This window comes from Giraffa tippelskirchi, chromosome 3 (genome assembly GCF_054371585.1).
Source record: "Giraffa tippelskirchi isolate mGirTip1 chromosome 3, T2T-mGirTip1v1.2.pri, whole genome shotgun sequence".
In the NCBI taxonomy this organism is placed as follows: domain Eukaryota; kingdom Metazoa; phylum Chordata; class Mammalia; order Artiodactyla; family Giraffidae; genus Giraffa; species Giraffa tippelskirchi.
The window spans coordinates 159,018,700-159,044,439 of NC_137277.1; the positions used below are offsets into that span (position 1 = coordinate 159,018,700).

The 25,740-nt window shown below is 35.3% G+C and overlaps 1 protein-coding gene across 39 annotated transcripts in view; it reads right to left on the reverse strand.

Moving 5' to 3' along the window:
- The window catches only part of IKZF2 (IKAROS family zinc finger 2), a 188,741-nt gene that overhangs the window by 56,066 nt on the left and 106,935 nt on the right, over positions 1–25,740 (reverse strand). For 21 of the 39 annotated variants that reach the window (XM_081583007.1, XM_081583000.1, XM_081582994.1 and 18 more), the window contains 2 exons: positions 7,748–7,936; positions 1,037–1,204 (listed from right to left, as the gene is read on the reverse strand). In XM_081583007.1, the coding sequence (XP_081439133.1) occupies positions 1,037–1,204; positions 7,748–7,936 (357 nt within the window). Of the gene's footprint in view, positions 1–1,036; positions 1,205–7,669; positions 7,937–25,740 lie in introns of all 39 variants that reach the window. The other 18 variants (XM_081582987.1, XM_081582985.1, XM_081582980.1 and 15 more) reach the window with 1 other exon arrangement.

Genomic DNA, 25,740 nt, shown 5'->3' on the forward strand with positions numbered 1-25,740 from the left:
GGAAGAATATAAAGCACATGCTTAAAATATTTTAATATTCATTAATTTTATTTTTTAACCAAGTTAATGTCTAGAATAGTTTTACATATTTCACATTCATGTTAAAAAACTGGGTAAAGCCTTAAGGATTAACAGGAAAAACGTAAAGAAAGATAATACAAGCATTATCTCACAACCCACAGTACTCTGTCAATTTGTCAATGTAGATGAAGATATCACTTTCATCATATCTTCATATTAAAATTAAATTTTAATATGTCATTATGAACAGAAGGAGCATATAAAACTCACTTGAGAGTATTCTATATTAATTTTCCACCTTTAACTTCTTGGTTATGGCAATTCATGCTAAAAGTCAAATGAAATTCATTCAGATTTCTAATCATTCTTTTGCTTTTATGTACTATATTCTGGTATTTAAAAAAAAATCAAACAGTCTAGATTTTTGTAATGATGATTTATGAAGCAGAGAAAAGTTTCAGAGAGCATCCAAGACTATAGTTTGAAAGTTAAAGAAACACGGAGGATTAAAATTAAATATAAAATACTCTCACAGCCAATTTCTTAATGAACATAATATTTTCAAATTTAAAATAGTTATATTTGACACCCTCTGAAGTCCCAGCCCAGGTACTCTATCAGTCAAAAAAAAATCACAGCTTTCCTCTCCTCTATGCTAACATCAACATGTAACTATATTTTTTACTGGGTTTTCCATTATTCTGGATTAACCATAATTACTTCATTAATAATTATAAAATTTAAAAATTATAGAAAATTTATGTAACATCTGTTTTCATCAATGGCTTGAAACTCTTCAGTTGACAGTACTCCTTTCTGCCAAGTCTATAAACCTAAAAAAGAAGGGCCAAATGCATCCTGCAAAATCTGTCAGTTATTCAATGTGTACAAAAAAAAAATCATCTACCTCATTCTCAGCTATGCACCAAAGCTATAAGTTACTTTGAATTATTCTATAGCACACTTCTGAATTCCCACATTTTAGTTTTCTTCTTAAAGAGCTGGTGGCACTTACCAGAGTGGGTCCTGAGGTGTCCTGTGAGGGCGTCCCTTCTTCTACAGGCATAGCTACAGAAAGGACATTTGAACGGCTTCTCTCCAGAGTGTAACTTTATGTGTCTCAGAAGGTTGCCCTTCTGAGTAAAAGAAGCTCCACACTGGTTACAATGGAAGGGACGTTCACCTGCAGAAGGGTAAAGAGGTGGGGAAGATCAAGTAGGTTATGTGCAAGTGACTAATTGGCTCTACAGTGTTAACCAGAGCCAGTTCTCTGTGCTGAGAATGTCCATCTCCCTCCTATGTCCTCTAAACCTTTATCTTCCTTGAATTTGCTTTGCTAATACCAAAGTCCCAAACTTTAGGTCAAGTGCCCTTTCCTTTCTTCATATAAATTTTACAGGATTCTTGTCACTGACTGAAAAGAACAACAATCAGAACTTTGGCCACTGGTTGAACAACTAGGTGCCATCAATTAACTGGTTTTACAGGTTGCTTTACATACAATATTTCAAACCACAGGATGGCATTACTAATTTGGTATTAATAACTTCCACTTACAAATAAACAAATGGAAGTTCAAATATCAAAGCATCTGATTATAGTCACAGATAATAGGTACCGGAGCTGATCATGACTCTTGGTCAATCTGACTGCAAAATTTTGCTCTCTTTATTGTACCATATTATTATCTCTTAAAAAAAATGACAAACTTTGAGCTGAAAAGGACCTACAGTCTGACTCTCTAGCTGATCATTTTCTTACTGGGGGCCAAAGAGGTTCAATGAATGAACTGGGTTACAAAGCTCATTATCACAAAAATCTCAAAATAGAGCTTAGGCCTATTGATTTTCCCAGTCACTAACAATAAAACCTGTGGCAAAATTTCCTGATAGAATCAGAGAAAATCCAAAAAAAATTATTCGCCCAGATATTTCCCGTACATATATTCTCTTTTTCTTGTGAAAATAATTTATTTGATGGGAACATTTTATACTATTACTGATATTGCTCTAAAATTGTTTAAGCCAGAATTATCAGTTGTCTGTCAACCAATAGCCATCAATTGGCTGTCAACAGAGTCATCAAAAGTAAAAACATGTAGTTTGGTGAGGGTGTGAAACTGGCAAGTAGGATCAAACTAATAACATCACCAAACCATCATGAACTACTCCCTTTAAATATGTCTATCTCAAGATAGACATAAAATAAAGTATAAATATATAAATAACACAAATATGTTAAAACTCAACACTAGAATAAGAATTAAATTAAAAAACAATTCCCTTTTGGTTGAACTAGACCATGTCTGTACTTGAGGTTAGATAATGACTATAATTTTAATAGGTCTCAAAAAATTTTACACTGAATTTTCATGTTTCTCATCCTTAGCTGAAACATTCATAATAACAGTGAACAATGAAACCACAATATATTTGGGAGAGGCCTTTAAAATAACACAAACTCAATGATTCTTTTTATTAAAGAAAGCTAGGAGGAATAAATAAAATAAACTATAGTCACCTTCTAGCAGTTACCACTGCACATTCTATCATATAGATTATAAAGCCTAAAGAAAAATTGACAGATCAGATGTATCTTGAATTCTGTAGTGCTTGCTCATTTCGGAATTTAATGAGATATATTCCAAAAAAAAGTAACCTGTGTGTGTGTGGGTACCAAATTTTAGGTTCTTTTCTTTGGAGATCTTATGATGTAAGTTTACAAAAAGTCCCTAAATTGATGGTTGAAAAAGAATTATCCATAATGTTAAAGTTACCTTAAATTTTATCTAGTTTAATTTGTTTGATTCATTTGGTAAAACTGAAAAATTAGCACTAAATACAGGTTAAAATGGAAACATTTAACTTAAAACCTCTCATATGATATTTTATAAAATAATCAAAGTTTAAAAATAAATCTAATTTTGGTAAATCATTTTTAAAATTTTATACACACAGACATACATACATATACAACTTAATTCTTTGACTTTTTTCAATGGGCTAACAGCCTAAAGGTTTTTAAAATCAGAATATTCTACTTCCCACTCCTGTCATGGAATTAGTAATAAAAAGGAAAGAGGATTTTATTATTGAAATTAACTTCTTAGAGAGTAAAAAAAATAGCAAATGCAAATTACACATCTTAATAAAAATATTTGATTTAACTTTTGAAATCTATGTAAGGTTTCCCAGGCAATAACAAATTAGTACTCAATAACTTTAAAACAAATTAATATTTTGACCAAAAATATTTGAAATCACATTTGCCTTGGGAAAATACTCCTGGTAGAATGCTAAATTTGATTTTATTTAAGCCTCCTGCAATCTTTGAGTTGAAATATTTTAAAATCCCTAATTTAGGCTACTGAATTCCTCATTCAAAATAATGCTAATCTGAAAAATAACAGTAAGGATCACTTTTTAAAAATAACTGTTAATTCACTTAATTATGAGACTAATGACAGGATAATTTAGTTGTTACATTTACAAAATACTCCAGATATCCTCAAATATTTTTAATAAGAATTATTTCTGTATTTATATAATCATCCTAAAGGGGTAGGAGAAATGTCTAATTATAGCCAGAAACATTGCCCTGTTGCTGAGTAAGTCTTAGTGAGAAGGCGTTTGCTAATTCTGTTCCCATGGCCATGGGAAGGGAAGAAAGAGGCATGAAGAAGGTAACGGTCATGAGCCCACTTTTGGTAAGAGGAAAGAGACTATGGCAATAATGCACTTTGATTTCAAGCAAATGAAGCTTTGAGAAATAATGATTTTCCTGGCCTACACCTTACAGAGATATGTGTAAAATTATCTGATAATTAACTGAAAGGTTCAGTTGACTAACTGTATTGTCTATGTAACTTGAAACAATACACCTCAGTTATTTTTTAATAATTTGTTTTTCTTTTAATACATAGACTGAATCAATTGGTCCTTTTCAAGTTGGTTTAAATATATATTAAATATTACATATTGTCTAAAATATACATATTAATCATATTCTTCACATGTAAACAAAAACAACTTTCAGGAGAAAGTTACAAACTTAATAAACACATCAGTAACACTATAGGGTAAATTCAATTCAAAAACATTAAGTAGGCTATTGTATCTGTGATAATCTTCTGATGTGTGGGCACTGAAGTCTGGATTAAGAACTCTGGATTCAGGAGAACAATTAAGATGTAGTCATGCAGCCACATTATTGTTCATTTCCATCCTAAATCCATTTCTTTTTTTTAAATCAATCTACTCATCTAGTCAAGGACCATTTTTATACACTGAGTGAAGTTATCTACTATTCTTATTATGGAATAAATTATATTTCAATATTTTATGTATTTTCATAAACACATTTTTAGATTTATGTTTATTCAATTGAAATGCAAATATACATGCATCAGTTTACTTTGGTGAATCAAAGGCAGAGGGTATGCCTGTGTTGCTGGAACCACCACCTACAAATACGAAAAATCCCAACTATGTGTAGAGAGGGCCTTGGAGCAAGAAAATGGCTCCACAAAGCTGCAATGGACAAAATATGGTGTTGAAAACTTAAGTTACAAAGATGTGAGTACTCTACCCCAAAGAGAGGCAAAATTAAGAATATTCTATATTTATAGTGTTTGTATCAATTTGTGTTCATTCATGAATTGATTTACTACCCCTACTTCTTTTCTTCTCACTCCGTTCCCAGTGAAGAGTGCCTGGAGTATCCGATGACAATATTACCTGATTACCTACTAAAGTAGCAATACCAAAGAGGTAACACCAAGCCGTTAATAAGGCACTGGAATTGACACTTTAGTAGAGTATGAAAGAGGAAGAAAAAGAAGTGAATTAGAGCTGATACTCCATGTCATTTTAACAAATTGGGTGATTGATTGTGTATTTTTTCCACTATCAATTTTATATTAGACATTCTGTGAGCTAAAAACACAGAAGCTTATGTTTCTCAAAGGGATTTAAGGATTGAAGACAGTGTCTTTTATACTAGCAAGCTATAAATAGTTGGTGAAAGGGGGAAGTTCTAAAATGAAGATAGTTCATCAAATTAAGGAGAAAACATTTGCTTAATGTCTATATTTCAACTACATTTTTTGCCAATCTAAAGAAACACAAATAGACTTTCTATTCTCACAGTGCTAAAATGGAATTGAAAATGTCATGACCCACTAAGACACATAAACTGGGTCATCAGAAATACACATAAAAATGGCTAATTTAAAGACACATCACAATTTCATGGTTAACAATGTATGGCAGGTAGCTCAAGCACCTCTATGAATTGCTAGTAACTTTCAACAAAAAACCACCCAGATCTGAGAAAAGTGTAAAAATTTCCCAATACTCTAATAAATATTTATTAATATTAAAAATTCATAGCGTTTCAAGAATATTTTTAAAAAGTCTGTTTAGTCTATTTCCTTGCCTTTACCAGCTGAGTGAATCCTATATTCCCAGGACTCATGAAAATCTGTGTAACTATTTAGAAATAGTTTCCTGGTGGCTCAGACGGTAAAGTGTCTGCCTACAATGCGGGAGACCTCGGTTCAATCCCTGGGTTGGGAAGATCTCCTGGAGAAGGAAATGGCAACCCACTCCAGTATTCTTGCCTGGAAAATCCCATGGACGGAGGAGTCTGGTAGGCTGTAGTCCATGGGGTCGCACAGAGTCAGACACAACTGAAGCGACTTAGCAGCAGCAGCAACTCTACTTTACCATAGTAAATATTGAATGGACAGTACAGTAGGTGGGTAATTATTTCTGTATTTATAAACCAACAATCCTCATGAAAGTCACTGTAGATACAGTGAAACATCAATTAACCTAAATTTTCAAGAGTACACTCAGATTTTTTGAATGTTCTAAACTCAAACCAAAAAAGGTTTATTAAAAATGTTACAAAAATTTTTAAAATATATTTTTCAGCCTTAAAATACTATTTGCAATTCAACTGAAAAGTCACTCTACTAATTTTATTGAGTTTCTACATTGTTAGGTGTGAGATGGAGACATCCCAAAGTGTGTTATCTCCCTCAATATAATCTCTCTGAGATGACGGGTACGTCAGAACTTTGTGGATCTCTTCTTTTAGAACTGCAGTTAGAATAACTTCATGAGCATAGAAACAAAGTAGACTCATGTTTTACAGTCTTTTTCTTTTTTTCTTATCAAACATGATACTTAGCTTGATCTTTTAATTTTTTCCATGAGACATTTCTAACAATTAAAAGAAAAACCATCTTCACTAGTAATACAAATATTACTATAAATTCTAAAAAATATTTTAAAAATATGATGCTATTTAAAAAGGAAATTCAAAATAAAAAGTAAAAATGTAACTGACTGTATGGCTGGATAAGAGTGTAGGCCCTGAAGTTGATGATTTCACTTAAGGTACAGTGATTCTAATGTGTAGTTTCTCACTGTAATGAAACTATCAGCCTTAGAGTATTGATACACGAAGCACAGAATATTTGAACAAAACCACTTTGGACATCAGGAAACACTGAGCCTAACCTCAAAATGCTCTTAACTACATAAGGGATGATGGATAAATTACTTAACTGTTTTGGGCTTCATTTTCTTCATATGTAAATGAGAAGTTTGGACTAAGAAGACATCAATGTTCCCAGGATCTCTCATGTTTTAAGCATCTACTTACTAAATTGATTACTTAGAAGTCTTTTAAATCAATGTCTTTACTGTGATTTATCTCTCTTCCAAAAGAGTGTCATATTTTAAAACTCTGAGTGTATGACTTATTACTATTTTGCTCTATAATACCTCTCTGAATTATAGTTAAAGCTATCATTACCTTTAAATCAAATTTCACAGGAATTTGAAACTTTTTAAGAGTCAACGATCCACCTACTTTATCACAGTATCATTTCTTGTGTTTACATCAAAAGGAACTTAAATTTTTTACCAAAGGATTTAGAGATTTAAATAAAGCCTTCTCACTGAGTTGGTTTTTCACATTACTCAGATGTCTAAAAGTATATTAATCTGAGGTCCTTTTCCTCATCTGATTCTATGATTACACATTCCTACCACCCTTTGTTACATTCTACCCTATGTTATCTCCTTGCAGGAGTTATAGTTAAAAATTAAAGGAAAAGGGTGATGACCTGGAACTGGGGAAAAATAAGTATATGCCTCCTACACAGACCCATGGAAGGCAAAGACTGATTGAAAATTGAATTTCAAGAAGTTAATTAGATAAGGTGAAAATGATCCACTATTATATAAATGCATGAGGACCACATTATAGGATAAACGTTTAGCTAGCAAACTCTATTCTCTGCCCATGGGTATGGTAAAATATGTATAGGAGTACAAAAAGATCAAGTTACACAACGAAATTCTCCTATACCTTTTGAACCCTCATCATATTATTGCTATATTAAGAACTGTGGAAACTGAATCCCAAACAACTTTTTGATATGCTATTCAGATCTGAAGGCTGGAAGTCAAGACCCAGGCTACTTGCTGCTTTACAGCAATCCAATACTAGCAGAATTCTGAAAAAGGAGTTTCACCATTGCCACCCCTGAATAAAAAGGAAAGAGAATAGATGTCAGGTAATATCAACATCAGATGTCACAGGCAGTCATCAGGTTATTCTTTCAGCTGCTTACCAGTGTGACTCCTTTTATGTACCATAAGCACATTGGGCCCAATGCAAACCATGCCACAGACGTCACATTTCAGTTTACCATTCGGAAGCCGGATTCCTCCCTCGCCTTGAAGCTCCTGGACTTTCCTGTTGTCGGCCACCTCGCTGCTTTCAATTAGGGGTTCTTCTAGGCTGCTACCCTCATCATGGCCCCTGATCTCATCTTCGCGGCTCAGGGGTTTCCTGTCACACTCTTCATCACTCTGCATTTCTAGCTTTACTGAATTTGCTGTAATTTAAAGAAGAAAGGAAGACATTTTGAGTGCATGTTATATGTTGTCACCTACATCTCTTTCCCACATATTGCCATTCTATTAACATGATTGGAAATACTGTAGAATACAGCATATTCTCTATAGAATAAAGTCCATCCCTCATGCAACATTATACGTGCTTTGCTCCAAGTTATTCCAGTGAAGCTTTGGTATGAAAGTGAAGATGACCTAGGGAAGCTCAAGGTAAACAGAATGATGCTTTATTTTTACACACATGTTTTTCTTAAATTCAGGGGTACACTTTTTAAGCAAGTCATTAAACAATTGGTATTGTTAGACTTTTGAGTTTGTCACTAAGGTGACTGAGACTGAGACAGGATTATGAAAGGGACAAGATGAGATACTACTTAACCCACCCCACTGAGCTACACCTATTCTTAACATAACAACACACACACACACACACACATATACACACACAATTCATAGTCTCTGTTTTCCATTAGAGCACTTGTGTAAACCTGCCTTTGAAATGAGCAAGAGAAACAACTTGGGATGCTAAGCCAGCAAATGTCTTGGACACATGAAGTCACCCAGGCAAGGCAAATATTCTAAAAATCAGACTAAATACATACAGTCAGTTGACAGCTATATAGATGAAGGGCAGAGTACACAGAACTCACATGCTCTTAAGCTACTCTGCTTTTTTATTTCCTGTGTGAAAAAAGTTCTCCATAGAACATATTAGTCTGCAAATCAAAGTATTCCAACTTTAATCTATGCACACCAAAAAGCAGTGAATGACAGGAATGGCATAGCATGCGTGCACGCACTTGTGACTGTTAAGAAATTTAATGCCTTCTGTTTGCTGTTTTTGGATCATCCCACAGAAAAGTTGGAATTTTGTTAGCACAGCCCTCATGCTGGATAGCTGACAGAGTCCTTTCACAGAGCAGAAGCAAGCTTTAAGAGAATACCAGGTTTTATCCACTGATCTTGAAAATTTCTCAAGAAACCATATCAAAGTTACTAAGCAAAACAAATTATTTGGTATTACTTGAATAGAGGAAATATTTTCATAAAAAGGAAGTACATTTTTTTTTACTGCAATTGTTTTCTTAGAGAAACCACCCCTTCTCTGCCTCATTGTTAGTTCTTATGATAGGTAGCACATACTATCAAAATGACTCCTCCATACTCCCTCCATGGAACTCCCCTGTGAGCCACAGGCAGTGTGGTACAACGTGGGGATCACTAGTTTAGTTAGGAGAACTGGCTTTGACATTTACCGCAGTATAATCTTGAACCAGTTATTTAACCTCTGAATCTTATGTCTTTCATTTACAAAGTGGAGATGAATTCAGATTACAGAATAAAGTTTAAGCACAATAGTTTAGCTACTAAGAGCAAAGTTTCTAGCAGTGGCACTTAGTATTATAAAAGGAGTGTCATGTTGTGCATATTACTAAGTTCTCCATGTCCTCTATAAAATCGGAATGATAATGGCACCCACTTCCTAGGATAGATGTAAGCATTAAATGTCTAAATATAAAAAATGGGCTTACTATTATTTTTCTTTGGACAAAAGTGCTCTTTTTATTCCATAAGGTTTTTGTAAAGATCAATTAACTTAACAGTACGAAAACTAACCTAAGAACTACAAAGGGATATACAGCCTCTTTGCCTCATCTCTAATAGAATATGTATACCTTGGGTTTTACCCTATTTACAAATTAGCACTGCTTTACTGGGTTTTGAGAAGAGTATGGAAAATATTTTTCCATCTTAATATTTCCAATATGCTAAGACATTTGTGGCATACAAGAGGTATTTCAGGTAGTATTCCCTGAAGCATTTTAATTAATTGATTAAGAATTTTCTTTCTTTAAGTTGTTTCCTTATACGTTTAAAGAATCCATTAACAGAGTAACAAAAAATTAATCATCATAAAGGATTAGATTTAGAAAAGGTAGAGGAACCAGAGATCAAACTGCTGACATCCACTGGATCGTCAAAAAAGCAAGAGAGTTCCAAAAAAACATCTACTTCTGCTTTAGTGACTATGCCAAAGCCTTTGTGTGGGTCACAACAAACTGTGGAAAATTCCTAAAGAGATGGGAATACCAGGCCACCTGACCTGTCTCCTGAGAAATCTCTATGCAGGTCAGGAAGCAACAGTTAGAACTGGACATGGAACAACAGACTCGTTCCAAATTGGGAAAGCAGTATGTCAAGGCTGTATATCGTCACCCTGCTTATTTAACATATATGCAGAGTACATCATGAGAAATGCTGGGCTTGATGAAGCACAAGCTGGAATTAAGATTGCCAGAAGAAATATCAATAACCTCAGATATGCAGATGACACCACCCTTATAGCAGAAAGCGAAGAAGAACTAAAGAGCCTCTTGATGAAAGTGAAAAAGGAGAGTGAAAAAGCTGGCTTAAAAACTCAACATTCAGAAAACTAAGATCACGGCATCCGGTCCCATCACTTCATGGCAAATAGATGAGGAAACAATGCAAACAGTGAGAAACTTTATTTTCGGGGCTCCAAAATCACTGCAGATGGTCACTGCAGCCATGAAATTAAAAGATGTTTGCTCTTTGGAAGAAAAGTTATGACCAACCTAGACAAGATATTAAAAAGCAGAGACATTACGTTGTCAACAAAGGTCCGTCTAGTCAAAGCTATGGTTTTTCCAGTAGTCATGTATGGATGTGAGAGTTAGACTATAAAGAAAGCTAAGTGCCAAAGAATTGATGCTTTTGAACTATGGTGTTGGAGAAGACTTCTGAGAGATCCTTAGACTGCAAGGAGATCCAACCAGTCCATCCTAAAGGAGATCAGTCCTGAATATTTGTTGGAAGGACTCATGCTGAAGCTGAAACTTCAATACTTTGGCCACCTGATGCGAAGAACTGACTGATTTGAAAAGACCCTGATGCTGGGAAAGATTGAGGGCCAGAGAAGAAGGGGACAAAAGAGGATGAGATGGTTGGATGGCATCACCGACTCAATGGACATGAGTCTGAGTAAACTCCAAGAGTTGGTAATGGACAGGGAAGCCTGGCGTGCTGCAGTCCATGGAGTCGCAAAGAGTCAGACACGATTGAGCGACTGAACTGAACTGAGCTGAAAGGATAAAAAATGAAAATTATGTCCTTTTCTACCTAAAGTTCACCCATTCCTCAGTTCTGGTCTCAAAATCAACCATAATCCATGTTGTCTATTTAGAACTGTGTGTGTACATGTACGTGTATAATACATGTTATACATGTTATACATGTATAACATGTATTTCTTCAGTTAATAATATCTGTTCAATATTTTCCACATTAGTACAAAGAAATCCAGGCTGCTCAGGTGGCTCAGTGATATAAAGAATCCTTTGCAGGAGCTGCAGAAGATGTGGGTTCCATCCTTGAGTCAGGAAGATTCCCTGGAGAAGGAAATGGCAACCCACTCCACTATTCTTGCCTGGGAAAACCCACGGACAGAGGAGCCTCGTGAGCTATAGTCCATGGGTCACAAAAGTGTCAGATACAACTGAGCAACTGAGCACACAGGCACAAACACAGAAATCTACACTGTTCTTTTCTAATACCTGCATAAAGTCTATTTTACAAACATAATATATTCACCCAGGCTATTAAGATTATTTCTTTAATGCTACTATAGACATTATTGTATAATATACCACACAAAACTGTTAATCTGATAAAAACTAGTTATTTTACTTTAGACTTTTAATCTGCATTTTTTATTGTGAATGAAGTCGGGTATCTTTTTCATGTTTAAATGTGTTCTCTCTCTCTCTTTTTTTTAGAAATGCCTATCAAAATTCTTTGCCCATTTTTCCACTAGGTTGTCAGCCTTTCTCACTGAATTTAAATGCTTTATATACTAAGGAACTTAGCCCTGTGTCTGATATGTATTGTAAAAACTTTGGTATATCTTTTCACTCCAGGGTATTTTTTTGGCATGTATGTTAAATTTTTTACATTTTGAATTTTAACATTTTTGTTAAACATATTTAAGCCATAACAATTATGACTTCTGGATTCTGTATCTTGATGCAATAGTTTTTCCATATTCCGAGAAATTCTTCCATTTTTTTCTGAGAAGGAAAACTTTTCTAATCAGTGTAAAAATACTACTGGTTACCCTACATAGTCCCATGTTTCATTTGTAACTGTCACATAAAGGAAAAATTAAGAATAAAAGAAAACAAATGAAAATATGACTTAATGTAGCATGATTTCATATACCAGCCTGTGAGCAAATTTTCCTGCACATTAAAGTCATGTACTAAAGATCACAAATTTCATGGCAATGCTATCACTTACATTCTTGAACTAGTCAACATCTGATAAGCTGCCTTTAATGAGTATAAAGTCTACCCACATTTCATTTCGGGAACTGAAGAACTGTATATCTAAAAGAGGTTAAGTCTGAACGTATGGGCCTCTTCAATTTGAAAATAGTACAAAATTATGACTTGATGTTCTACTAAATTATCATCTTTTCCCTAGTGAGAATATTAGAATATGGACAGTAAAACAACATTAAACATTAGTAAAAATGTCATTTAACAATTTATCAGGGCTTCCCTGCTGGCTCAGTGGTAAAAGAATCCGCCTGCCAATGCAGGAGACATGGGTTTGATCTCTGGTCCAGGAAGATCACACATGCAACAGAGCAGATAAGCCCAAGTGCCACAACTATTGAGCCTGTGCTTAACAGCCCAGGAGCCTCAAATACTGAGCACCCACAGGCCACAACTACTGCAGCCTATAAGCCCTAGAGCACATGCTCTGAAACAAGAGATGTCATCACAATGAGAAGCCTGTGCATTGCATCTAGAAGGTAGCCTCTGCTGAGGCATGCAGAGAAAAGCCATGCAGCAATAAACCCAGCAGTAAAAAATAAATAAAATTTAAAATAGTTTAAAAAGGCCAGTTTATGAGATATTACCATTACGGTTAGAACTTGGTTTTCTATCTATAGAAGAACATATTTGAGATGAATATCCAAAAGCATAGATTTACTAGAACTAAATATCAAAGTGGTAAACTATAGTAAGAAATTAAGAAAACTTTCTAAGTGAACAATGCAAAGAAATAGAGGAAAATAATAGAATGGGAAAGAATAGAGATCTCTTCAGGAAGATTAGCAATACTAAGGGAACATTTCAAGCAAAGATAGGCACAATAAAGGACAGAAATGGTATGGACCTAATAGAATTAGAAGATATTAAGAAGAGGTGGCTAGAATACAGAGAAGAGCTATACAAAAAAGGTCTTAATGACCTGGATAACCACAGTAGTGTGATCACTCACCTAGAGCCAGACATCCTGGACTGCGAAGTCAAGCAGGCCTTAGGAAGCATTGCTAGGAACAAAGCTACTGGAGGTTATAGAATTCCAGCTGAGCTATTTCAAATCCTAAAAGATGATGCCGTTAAAGTGCTGCTGTAAATATGCCAGAAAATTTGGAAAACACATCAGTAGCCACAGGAATAGGAAAGGTTAGTTTTCATTCCAACCCCAAAGAAGGACCGTGCCAAAGAATGTTCAAACTACTGCACAACTACATTCATATCACAAGCTAGCAAGGTGATGCTCAAAATCCTTCAAGCTAGGCTTCAACAGTACATAAACAGAGAATTTCCAGATGTACAAGCTGAGTTTAGAAAAGGCAGAGGGACCAGAGATAAATTGCCAACATCCACTGGACCATAGAAAAAGCAAGGGAATTCCAGAAAAACATCTATTTTTGCTTCATTGACTATGCCAAAGCCATTGACTGTGTGGATCACAATAAACTGTGGAAAACTCTTCAAGACATGGGAATACCAGACTACCTTACCTACCTCCAGGAAACCTGTATGCAGGTCAAGAAGCAACACTTAGAACCAGACATGGAACAACAGACTGGTTCAAAATTGGGAAAGGAGTATGTCAAGGCTATGTATTGTCACCCTGTTTATTTAACTTGTATGCAGAGTACACCATGTGAAATGCCAGGCTGGATGAAGCACAAGCTGGAATCAAGATTGCTGGGAGAAATACCAATAACCTCAGATACACAGATGACACCACCCTTATGGCAGAAAGCAAAGAGGAACTAATGAGACTTGATGAAAGTGAAAGAGAGTGAAAGAGCTGGCTTAAAACTGAACATTCAAAAAACGAAGATCATGGAATCTGGTCCCATCACTTCATGGCAAATAGATGGGGAAACAATGGAAACAGTGACAGACTTTATTTTTGGGGGCGCCAAAATCACTGCAGATGGTGATTGCAGCCATGAAATTAAAAGACACTTGCTCCTTGGAAGACAAGCTATGACAAACCTAGACAGCATATTAAAAAGCAGAGACATCACTTTGCCGACAAAGTTCCATATAGTCAAAGCTAAGGTTTTTCCAGGATTCTAGTAAGGATATGAGAGCTGGACCATCAAGAAGGCTGAGAATTACTTTTCAAGCTTATTTTCTTGATACAAAATGAAGAATGTAAAATTCAAGCATATCCATGTGAAATTATACACATTTTTATATACTGAGAAGCATTAACAGTTTAATGAAAACAATATTTTGTCAGAATAATTAGCAATGAAAATAGGATTGAAATAAGATTTTAACTGATCAATTTGTTCTTTGTTATTCAGTATTGTAGCCACAAATAACTATGATAATATAGATAGGTGAATATTTTCAATGAAAAAATAAAATGTTTATTATAGGTATCTTTTTTTTCCTTTAACTTGAAGGAGATGATACAGTTCACAGTTTTAAATAAAGAGGAGTCAAATTTTAAAGTATCAAAAAAAGCTACACTGATTCTTTGTTACACTGATTCTTTTAGTACACTTGGAGGTTTGTAAACACAATTAAAGGATAATAACTGTTGACTGAAAAGATTTTTATAATCAATTTTATATAGATACAGCTTTGAATATATTTCAGGATAAAATATTCCACATACATAGTTATGAAAAAAATTGCTTCATAATGCAAACATGTTTAAGGATTAAAGATTTATCCCCTTCTTTATGCTTTCCAACTACTATTCTTGAACTTTAGGATATAGCTTATAGATTCTATAAAAATGCATGTTTTAATCATCTCCGTTTACAAGTGATCACCCCAATGCCAAGAGGTCAAGCGATTCACATAAGAGCTCTTATAAATGATTCCCAGGCCACACAAATTTCAATAATAAAAGCTTTTTCAGGAACCATACGGGATTGTCTACACTCAAAGCCTTCATAATTATCAGTTTCAAGATACATACTACTAAGTGGATAAAGTTACACTGGACTTGTCTTAAATTCAGTAGCATGGTATTAAATAAGAAGATAACCTAATAAGGGTATTTACAGAGCTAAACACATATAGATCACTGCTTTTTTTTTTAAAAAAAAGGCAGAAAACCAAATGGGGAAAAATCATGCTGTTTTGTGAAACTGTTAAAACACATTATTTTAATTCAGTCTATTTCATAATGAAGTTTTCATTACCACTATCATCATACTTTAAAAACTAAAGACAATTCAAAACGTATACCACTTAAAAATGAAATGCACAATGCTGTTACATACATTAATAGACCTCACACAGTAAAGCTCATCCACTTCAACCAAGAAGACACAAGGACCAAAATGAAATCTGTTTAAAATTCATTGAACCAGCAAATATTTATTATGTGCCTAATATTGTGTTGCCCAAAAAGTTTGTTTGACATCGATACTTTGCTAAAATTGATTATGAAGGTTTAAGACTAAAAGCTGAAGAATATTTTTCACTTAAAGAAGAAACCTGTATTAGCAGGATGGTATGTACCCAGCTCAAGAAAGAGTTTATGCGTAAAAAGTACAGGAACTATTTTACTAGCATGTAATTTGGTTACATACTGAATTTATTGACCTAAATAGTACATAAATGTGAAGAAACTTTTCCTTAGAAACTCCTATTTTTTATTAACTCGACCAAATTACCCACTTATGTAAGATGGTAAGAAAGCATATGATTTTGCAATGTCTGGCACTTTATGGCTTCAAATAAAATTCTCAGTTTTTAACATCTGGGGGAAGATCACTTTTTTACACACATGGAGAAATATATTCAGTTAATTTTGAATTATAAAATTTAAGGAATAAATTATATCCTCATCTTTAGATGAGCTTTTCACAGATAATCCTATCATTTGTTAAATGTCAAGTTTGACAAATCATAGAAACCAGAACGTAAAATACCATTATTAAAATATTTTTAAAATCTAAATTAAACTTTATACAACTTAAAACTTTATTATTAGTATGAGTTGATTCTATTCATCCATGAACAGATTATTGAAATTTCCTAGCCAGGAAAATAATGCAAAGGGATTATGATTTATTTCCTGTATTTGAAAGGATACAATATTTATCTTATGGAGTATAAAATAGGCCTTCTATCTTAATTACTATTCACTTAGTGATTTATTTCTGTTTAATTTCCAAATTATAATTTTCAACTCAATTTTTAAGGAAGTAAGTAGTCAACACTATGGGAGCTAAAGAAATATTTCTTTCATGCTGCTAATAATAAAAGATAGCTAAAATGCCATTCTTATCCAGTTGGGGAAAAAAATCTTTCAGGTGTGATGTGTAAGTAGACTTTCATATGCTTGGTTTCTGCTGTGTGAACATTTAAGAGGACACTTACATTGTGTTATTACTTACAAGCATCAATTTCTCCAGGGCTACGCCAGATACTTGAAATGGTGTTATACACACTAATTGAATCAATATGTCTATCTAATAATCTGTTGAAGTTGCCTCTGAGCTCATACAAATCTCATTTAAACATTCAAAAAAGAAACACCAAACATGATTAAATTCATGTTAACAGCCCAGCAGCTGTTTAAACAATGTGTTAAAAAAACAAACTGCTTTCCAAACTCTGATGTAAAGCACAATTATTTACTAACAAACTTTCCAGCCATCTACACAATTAAAGTAAAATCCTCACAACAAAAATTAAGGTATGTGCAATCATTTTTCAAAAAATTTCCACAACAAAAATTTCAAACAATATAAAAACTCTGTTCCTTTTAACTGGGAATAAATTAATACATACATCTTACAAAACAGCTCCCTCATATCATCCTTCAGTTCAGTTTCTGAGTCGTGTCCAACTCTTTGCAACCCCACGAACCGCAGCATGCCAGGCCTCTATGTCCATCACCAACTCCCAGAGTCCACCCAAACCCATGTCCACTGAGTCGGTGATGCCATCCAACCATCTCATCATCTGTCATCCCCTTCTCCTCCTGCCCTCAATCTTTCCCGGCATCAGGGTCTTTTCAAATGAGTCAGCTCTTCACATCAGGTGGCCAAAGTATTGGAGTTTCAGCTTCAACATCAGTCCTTCCAATGAACACCCAGGACTGATCTCCTTTAGGATGGACTAGTTGGATCTCCTTGCAGTCCAAGGGACTCTCAAGAGTCTTCTCCAACACCACAGTTCAAAAGCATCAATTCGTCGGCGCTCAGCTTTCTTCACAGTCCAACTCTAACATCCATACATGACCACTGGAAAAACCATAGCCTTGTCTAGACGGACCTTTGTGGACACAGTAATGTCTCTGCTTTTTAATATGCTGTCTAAGTTGGTCTTTCCTTCCAAGGAGTAAGCGTCTTTTAATTTCATGGCTGCAATCACCATCTGCAGTGATTTTGGAGTCCAGAAAAATAAAGTCTGACACTGTTTCCACTGTTTCCCCATCTAGTTCCCATGAAGTGATGGGACCAGATGCCATGATCTTAGTTTTCTGAATGTTGAGCTTTAAGCCAACTTTTTCATGCTCCTCTTTCACTTTCATCAAGAGACTCTTTAGTTCTTCTTCACTTTCTGCCATAAAGGTGGTGCCATCTGCATATCTGAGGTTATTGATATTTCTCCAGGCAATCTTGATTCCAGCTTGTGCTTCCTCCAGCCCAGTGTTTCTCATGATGAACTCTGCATATAAGTTAAATAAGCAGGGTGACAATATACAGCCTTGACATACTCCTTTTCCTATTTGGAACCAGTCTGTTGTTCCATGTCCAGTTCTAACTGTTGCTTCCTGGCCTGCATACAGGCTTCTCAAGAGACAGGTCAGGTGGTCTGGTATTCCCATCTCTTTCAGAATTTTCCACAGTTTATTGTGATCCACACAGTCAAAGGCTTTGGCATAGTCAATAAAGCAAGAATAGATGTTTTTCTGGAACTTTCTAGCTTTTTCGATGATCCAGTGGATGTTGGCAATTTGATCTCTGGTTCCTCTACCTTTTCTAAAATGAGCTTGAACATCTCGAAGTTCACGGTTCACGTATTCCTTTAAGTATTCATTTTAGAAATGGTTGGAAAAGTCCAGACGTTGGTGTCACTCAACTGCAGCTGAGGCATTGGGGGTAGCATTCTAATTCTGCACATCACATTACCTCATTTTCTTTAAGTCCCTGCTCTCTCTCTCTCTCCTTTCCCCAATATAGTTAGATTAAATATTTCTTAAACCTACTAGAGTAACTTGATCAAGACAGTCCTGGTTCTGAAATACGATTACTAGTCTAAAAGCACTGTAGAAGAAAATTACTCTGCACTTGATTGAAGGAAACCAGGGTCTTTACCCCCCTTTCTGCCACTTAACTAGTTCTGGGACCTCGGGAAATTTGTTTATTTTGACTCAGCCTCCTGCATCACCTGAAACATGGGAAAAATAACACTTGACGGTCCTGAAAACAGAAGCCTAGATAAAACAGTCTCTACACTGAGGATTTAGAATCCTTTTAATAATTGTAATAATAGAAAAATAATTTATAATTCTTATTGATTTAAAACAATTCACATGTTCTCATTGGATACTCAGAACCACAGCAGACTATAGGTAGGACAGACACAGATAAATGGAGGTTGGTTGCTAAGTAACTTTCCCAAGGATGCTAAAATAGTAAATGATAGCAATCCAAGATCTTCTGCCTTTTGTCTTCGCCATCTTCCTATGACACGATACTACCTGTCCAATTAAGCAAGTAACTAATATTAGTATTACATTTAGAAAAAATATCAGTCCTGAGCAAATAGATCTTTCAGATGCCCATCAGTTGAAGAGGATACGAGGAATTCAAGCACACATTGGTCAGATAAAATAAAAATATGTTTCCATAAACTGAGGTATAGATGAATACTTTCAAGTCTGGGAGGCTTGTGCCTACTCAAATGAAGTACTTTTTCATTTGTAGATTTACTTTGGTCTCAAGGCAGGGACAGGTTCATGTAGTGCAACAAGTTCCTGAAGAGTCTGCCAATATTCAATCCTTTTCCTGATCCCTACTTTTTCTATATTCCCTGTCATGTCTTACGGGTGGTAGGTAAAGACAGCCATTTGAGGAATAAGTCGCTATTATCAACTTTAATCTCTAAACCAACAGTTATAGAGGATGGCATTTTAGGACTTCCTTTGTGGTCACATTTTGACAGTCTTGTGTCAATTTTTGTTACAAAGACAAATCGTATCTATGAGTAGCTCATGCAGTATTTCATTTGCATTTAAAGAGATCATCACAACAAAATAAATACCAAAAAAGTACTCTACCTCCTTGAAAAAGAAAAACCAAGTAAAACTAAGGAGCTGAGACTTGTGACCCCTGATGCTCTCCCACAACACACATGACCTTCTACAGCAGGCCCATCAGCAGACCACACACCTTTATTGACCAGCACAGTGGCACCACCGCAGCCCAAGGATGAAATTGCTATTTTCCAGCAGACAACCAGTTCATGGGAAACGTACAACGTGGAGAAAATAAGCCTAGTTTAAACAGAAATGCCACAGGCAAACAAGAGTCTATTCTTTTATCCATCCTTTAAATAAATGACCGCATTTGTCAAGTCCCAGAGATTCAGTATCTGCCATGTCTTGCATATCCAACTTCTTTTTGTTGCATCTTAATGGGCAACACAGAACTCCTTTTAAGATCGCCCATGTCCTCTCACCCGGAACAATTTCAACAACTTTCTAGCTGGCTCTCTTTTCAGGTTTTGCCACACTCCGCACCCCCCAATTCTCTTCCTAAAGCTGAGCTCACGTTATTCTTTTAAATGTTTTCCCTGACTGGACTGTTTGCTGCCTACAAATTAAAGACAAAGGTATCAGTGTGGACTTTAAGGACGTCCACAGCACAGTTCCATCATTGCTCTTGGTCCTATGTCCTATTACTCCCTTAGTTATTCATACTTTTTCCAGTCATTCTTCCTGGAACTTATCCCATACATCTCTATTTACTTTTTTTTTTTTTACTGATCCTTATTTTTTCTAGAGTCTTTCTCCTACTTTTATCAATGTCAGCATATCATCAAAGCTCATTGTGTGTAAGTCACTTCAGTCATGTCGGATTGACTCTGTGTGACCCTATAGACTGTAGCCCACCAGGCTCCTCTGTCCGTGGGATTTTCTCCAGGCAAGAATACTGGAGTGGGTTGCCGTGCCCTCCTCCACGGGGTCTTCCTGACCCAGGGATCAAACCCAGGTCTCATGTCTCTTGCATTGACAGGCAGGTTCTTTACCACTAGCACCACTTGGGAAGCCCCTCAAAGCTCACTTATCTTCTACCTTTTTTCATGAAGTATTCCCTGTGCAAAAAGATACATTACAGTGATTTCATTCATGTATTTGCCTTTAACTCTACATTCCCTGATAGCTCAGCTGGTAAAGAACCCACCTGCAATGTAGGAGACCCAGTTCGTTCCCTGGGTTGGAAGATCAGCTGGAGAAGGGAAAGGCTACCCACTCCAGTATTCTTGAGTTTCCCTTGTGGTTCAGCTGGTAAAGAATCTGCCTGCAATGCTGGAGGCCTGGGTTCTATCCCTCGGTTGGGAAGATTCCCTAGAGAAGGGAAGGGCTACCAACTCCAGTATTTTGGCCTAGAGAAATCCATGGACTGTATAGTCCATGGGGTCACAAAGAGTCGAACATGACTGAGTGACTTTCACTCACTACATTCCCCATGGTATAAGATTTTTTTAAAGAAATGCTTTATTCACAACTGTAAAACTGTCTTCCCCTTACATACACTAGGTGCTCAATAAATGTTCATTGAACTCTTGTTGCAGCTGATTTACCTATCATCCTTCTTTTTTTTTTAAGTTACAGAGACCGCACATAAATAATTATAATAGAGCTAGGTATTAAACACAAATCAGCAACATAACATTAATTAAAGGGCCACTGCATAAAAGAAAAGACTTTAAGTGCATTACATACATCACTGATATAATCATAACAGCTGCTCTGTGAAGTATATAATACTACCTTCATTTTACAGGTGAGAAAACTAAAGCTCAAAATGGGTGAAGTAACACATCTATTCAGAGCCAGATCTGAAACTAGAACTGAGTACTAAAGACCAAATTCTTGCTATTTCCCCTGTGTCATCAAAAGCAAAAGCAGTTACCAGTTACCAGTAAAGGAAAACAGGGATTCAGTATGTTAAGGAAGAGTAACTTTGGATCGATGTGTGCCATCTGCCATTTTCTCTACTGCATGTAGAACACAGGTGTAGTAGTTTGCCAGCTTTGAGTAAAGAGAAATTTGTCTGAGAGACTGTTCTGGAAGAAGACCAGCTTCCACTGCCAGATTTTCTGAGCATGGATTTTATTTCATATAAGAGCAATCTACTTTGAACTGGTGTTTGGCAACCATCTGCTTAACATAACTGTGGGAGGTTTGTGAAGCAAATTACATTCTGAAATTCTCTCTTTTAATAAGGGGAGTACAAATATTCTAACCAAACTTCTGTAAGAAATAAAATCATTACTATAAAATCCAGCTGAGTGGGCATATTCTCGAAGGGATCCACACATGCGATTGCCAGAGGTCACTGAGGACGCTTAAACCAGGTCAGAAGGCAGTGCCGCCGGCACGCTAAAGAGAAAGAGATAAGAAATGGAGCAGGGTTTCCATTACGGGGCAAGAATGACAGAGGAAAGAACCAACGCCAGGAGATGCACTTCATCAGCTTTACTGAGTCTGAACAGAAGTGACAGGAACCCAACGGCTTTCCTACCCTGAGTTCAAGCATCCCTGGGTGCCAAACCCACAACAAACATCAAGCCTACAGAAGTTCCTTCCCTGATGTTCTTTCATAAACACTTCATTATTTGTGTGAAATAAAGAAAGTCAATATTTGGCCCTGAGATGCAGAGGACTGTTTGCTTAAAAACGTTAAATCAAGAAAATGTATCAAGCGGCAGCAAAAAAGAAAACATAGTTGTGATTAAGAAAAAGGAATCTGGACAATCACCCAGCAAATTTTATTTTCTACAGTGTAGCAGCGCTATTTTTTTTGGGTTTTTTTTGCAATGTTCATACCTGTTTCCTACCCCTAATGAACAGACACTTTACTGAGTCTTATAGAGTGAATCTGTTAAAAGATAAAATAATTACAAAGCAGCATAGGAGGTATTAGGTGACTAATAGAAATGGGGGATTAGAATACCTTTATTTAAGTACATATGTGAACATTAAGAAGTCATTTAGCAACTTCTCCGGCAGCCCAGAGGCTAAGACTCCATGCTCCCAATGCAGGGGATCTGGGTTTGATTCCTGGTCAGGGAACTAGATCCTACACGCTGAAACTAAAGAGTTCGCGTGCTGTAACTAAAAGCTCTTGTGTGCTGGAACTAAGATCTAGCGCAGCCAAATAAATATTTTGGTGAGGAAGTCATTTAACACTGTCCCTGTTTCCTACTATGTAAACTGAGGATAATTAACCTCTATATAAAAATCATAAAGCTTGGGAAGCAGAATCTCTTTAGTGCAGGCAGAGAGCCTATGGCTAAGAGATTCAGTATTCTAGAGTTTAAGGTCAGGTTCTTTCATTTATTAGCTACACGACCTTAAGAAACCTCAAGAAACCTCTCAATCTCATTTTTCTCATCTATAAAGTCAAGATAATGATATTACCTGCCTCTTAGGGCTGTTCTGAGCATTCAATACAACTGTATATACAACAAACTTAGGGCTATTTCACTTCTTATCAATAGAGTTATCATATTATAAAACATAGGACATGAAATAAATGTAACTGCAGGAGTTTTTTTACTACAGGGAAGCACAGGGATGACAGAGAAGGCTTCATGAAGTAAGTGGTATTTAAGACAGTACTTACAGGTTGGGTATGCCATATATAATAAAGAGAGAAGGTAGGTGGCACTTAAGATGGGGGCAAGCATAGACAGAGGAAAGACATATGAATACATGTTGGTTTTGAATGACACTATTTTTTTCTGGATTGTATATAGTCAATGGGTAACATGAACAGAAAATATTTAAAATTAAAGAGTTTAAAATAGAATGATGGGGATTAATGGGGATTAATGGTTATAGGCAGAAACTTAAAAGACAAGTGCTATCAACTTATTAGCAGACTGTGTTTCAATAACCACAGTATGAAAGACTGTGAAAACTCCTTAGAATTGCTTCGTTTATCCATTCAAAATTACTGAGCACCTGCTCTGTGGCAGGTACCACAATGCAGCCAGTGAATAGGACAGATATGGCCCTTGCATTCATGGCCTTTGTGACATTTATACATATATATATATATATATGTATGTATTCCTTTTGCTTTTATATATGGGCACCTATGCACAGCAAAATATAATGATATGATATACAATGACTTGTAAGCCTTCCCCCAGCATGTGCTACTACTATAATATCTCACTGCAAAACGTAGAGCATAAGTAATCAAACAATACTTTCATAAGATCACTGCTTCAAAAAAAATAGCTTCTTCTGAATTGCAAGTAGTTATTTTAAGCATGTCATTCAGCTGTGAAACAAAGTTCTGATCACTGAATGTGCTGTCTGTTTCCATTTCTGGAACATCCTTTAACCAGCTTTCTAAAGTTCATAGCTAAAGTATATGAAACATACTTAAAATGATGACATAGTTTGTTCTATGTATCGTAGAAAGCAAATTAAACAGATGTGTCTGATATCATTAAAGGGCATACAAATAGCTTGTTTTAGCTTGTAAACATAAGCTACTACAGCTATTAGATGCAAAAGTGCCCCTTATTCATTTAAAAAATATTTCCTTTAAAATACTTGATACTTTCCAATCATAAGACTAATACTTATACTAATAGTTTTATTTCTTCACCTCTTAACTTATGATTTTGTGCTGATCTTGCATCTCTGTCGCCTGTAATTGGATGTGTTACCTTCTAAGAGACTTAGCTTCCTCATCTGTGAGACCTAGATAATGCTACTTACTTGTGCAGATAAAATAATTAAAAGCCTATCTGCCTGAGGCCATGATTCTTGAGGTCCCTTCTGTCTATGGTATATGTAATTTATAGGATACAAACAGACTATCCTTGAAATTTTATGTAAAAAATGATTTGTGTAATCAGTAAAATAATTAGCTACTTAGTATCTCAATATAATATTCTCTATCCAAAGAATGATTGCCAAAACTGAAAAATAAAGTAGCTTAAGAAACTTACACCCTATGTTTTCTTTTAAGAGTTTTATGGTTTCAGGTTTAAAATAAGTCTGTAATCCATTTTGAATTTAGTTCTGTGCAGGGAGTAAGACAGTAGTCCAGTTTCATTCTTTTGCATGTGGCTGTCCAGTTTTCCCAGCACCATTTACTGAAGAGACTGTCCTTGACTCATGTCTTCTCTCGGCTCCTGTGTTGTAAATTTACTGACCATACACGCATGGGGCTTTTTCTGGGCTATTTTATTTCCATTTGTGTCTATTTTTTTTTTTTGGTAATATCATACTGTTAGGATCCCTAAAGCTTTGTAATATAATTTGAAATCAAGAAGTATAATGCCTCCACCTTTGTTGTTCTTTCTCAAAGATTGATTTGGCTATTCAGAATCTTGAGTAGCTTAATACAGATTTTAGGATATTTTTCTATTTCTCTGAAAAGCAACATTGGAATTTTGATAGGAATTGCATTGAATCTGTAGAATCCTTTGGGTCACATAAACATTTTAACAATATTATTCTTCTGATCTGAGAACACAAAATATCTTTCCATTTATTTGTGTCTTCCTCAATTTCTTTCATCAATGTTTAATAGTGTACAAAGTTTTCAATGTACAGATTTTTCACATACTTAGCTAAATTTATTCCTAACTATTTCATTTTTTTTGGTGCAATTATAAATGGGATTGTTTTCTTAACCTCTCTAATAATTCATTGCTAGTGTATTCAAATGTAACTGACTCTTGTATATTGATTTTGTACCCTGCAACTTAACTGAATTTGTTAGTTCTAACAATTTTTGAGTGGAATCTTTAGGGTGTTCTACATATTGATCTGCAAATAGAGATAATTTTACTTTTTTTCTTTCTGATTTGGATGAATTTTATTTTATTTTTTTTAAATAAAGTCAAGATATGGAAACAATCCAAGGTGTCTTTCAATGACTGAATGGATAAAGAAGATGTGGAATATAACTACAAGGGAATATTCAGCCATAATAAAGAAGAAAATCCTATTTATAACAACATGAAAATAAGTCAGATAGAGAAAGACAAATATCGTATTTGTCTTATTCACTTATATGTAGAATCTAAAGTAAGTCAAATTTACAGAAACAGAGAATAGAATGTGTGTGCCAGGAGATGGAAGGAAGAGAAAAATATGGAGAGATTAGGAAAAGTGTACAAACTTCCAGCTAGAAGATGAATTCTGAGGATCTAATGTATAATATGGTAACTAAAGTTAATAACACTGTTTTAATTAAAATTTGCAAAGAGTGTAG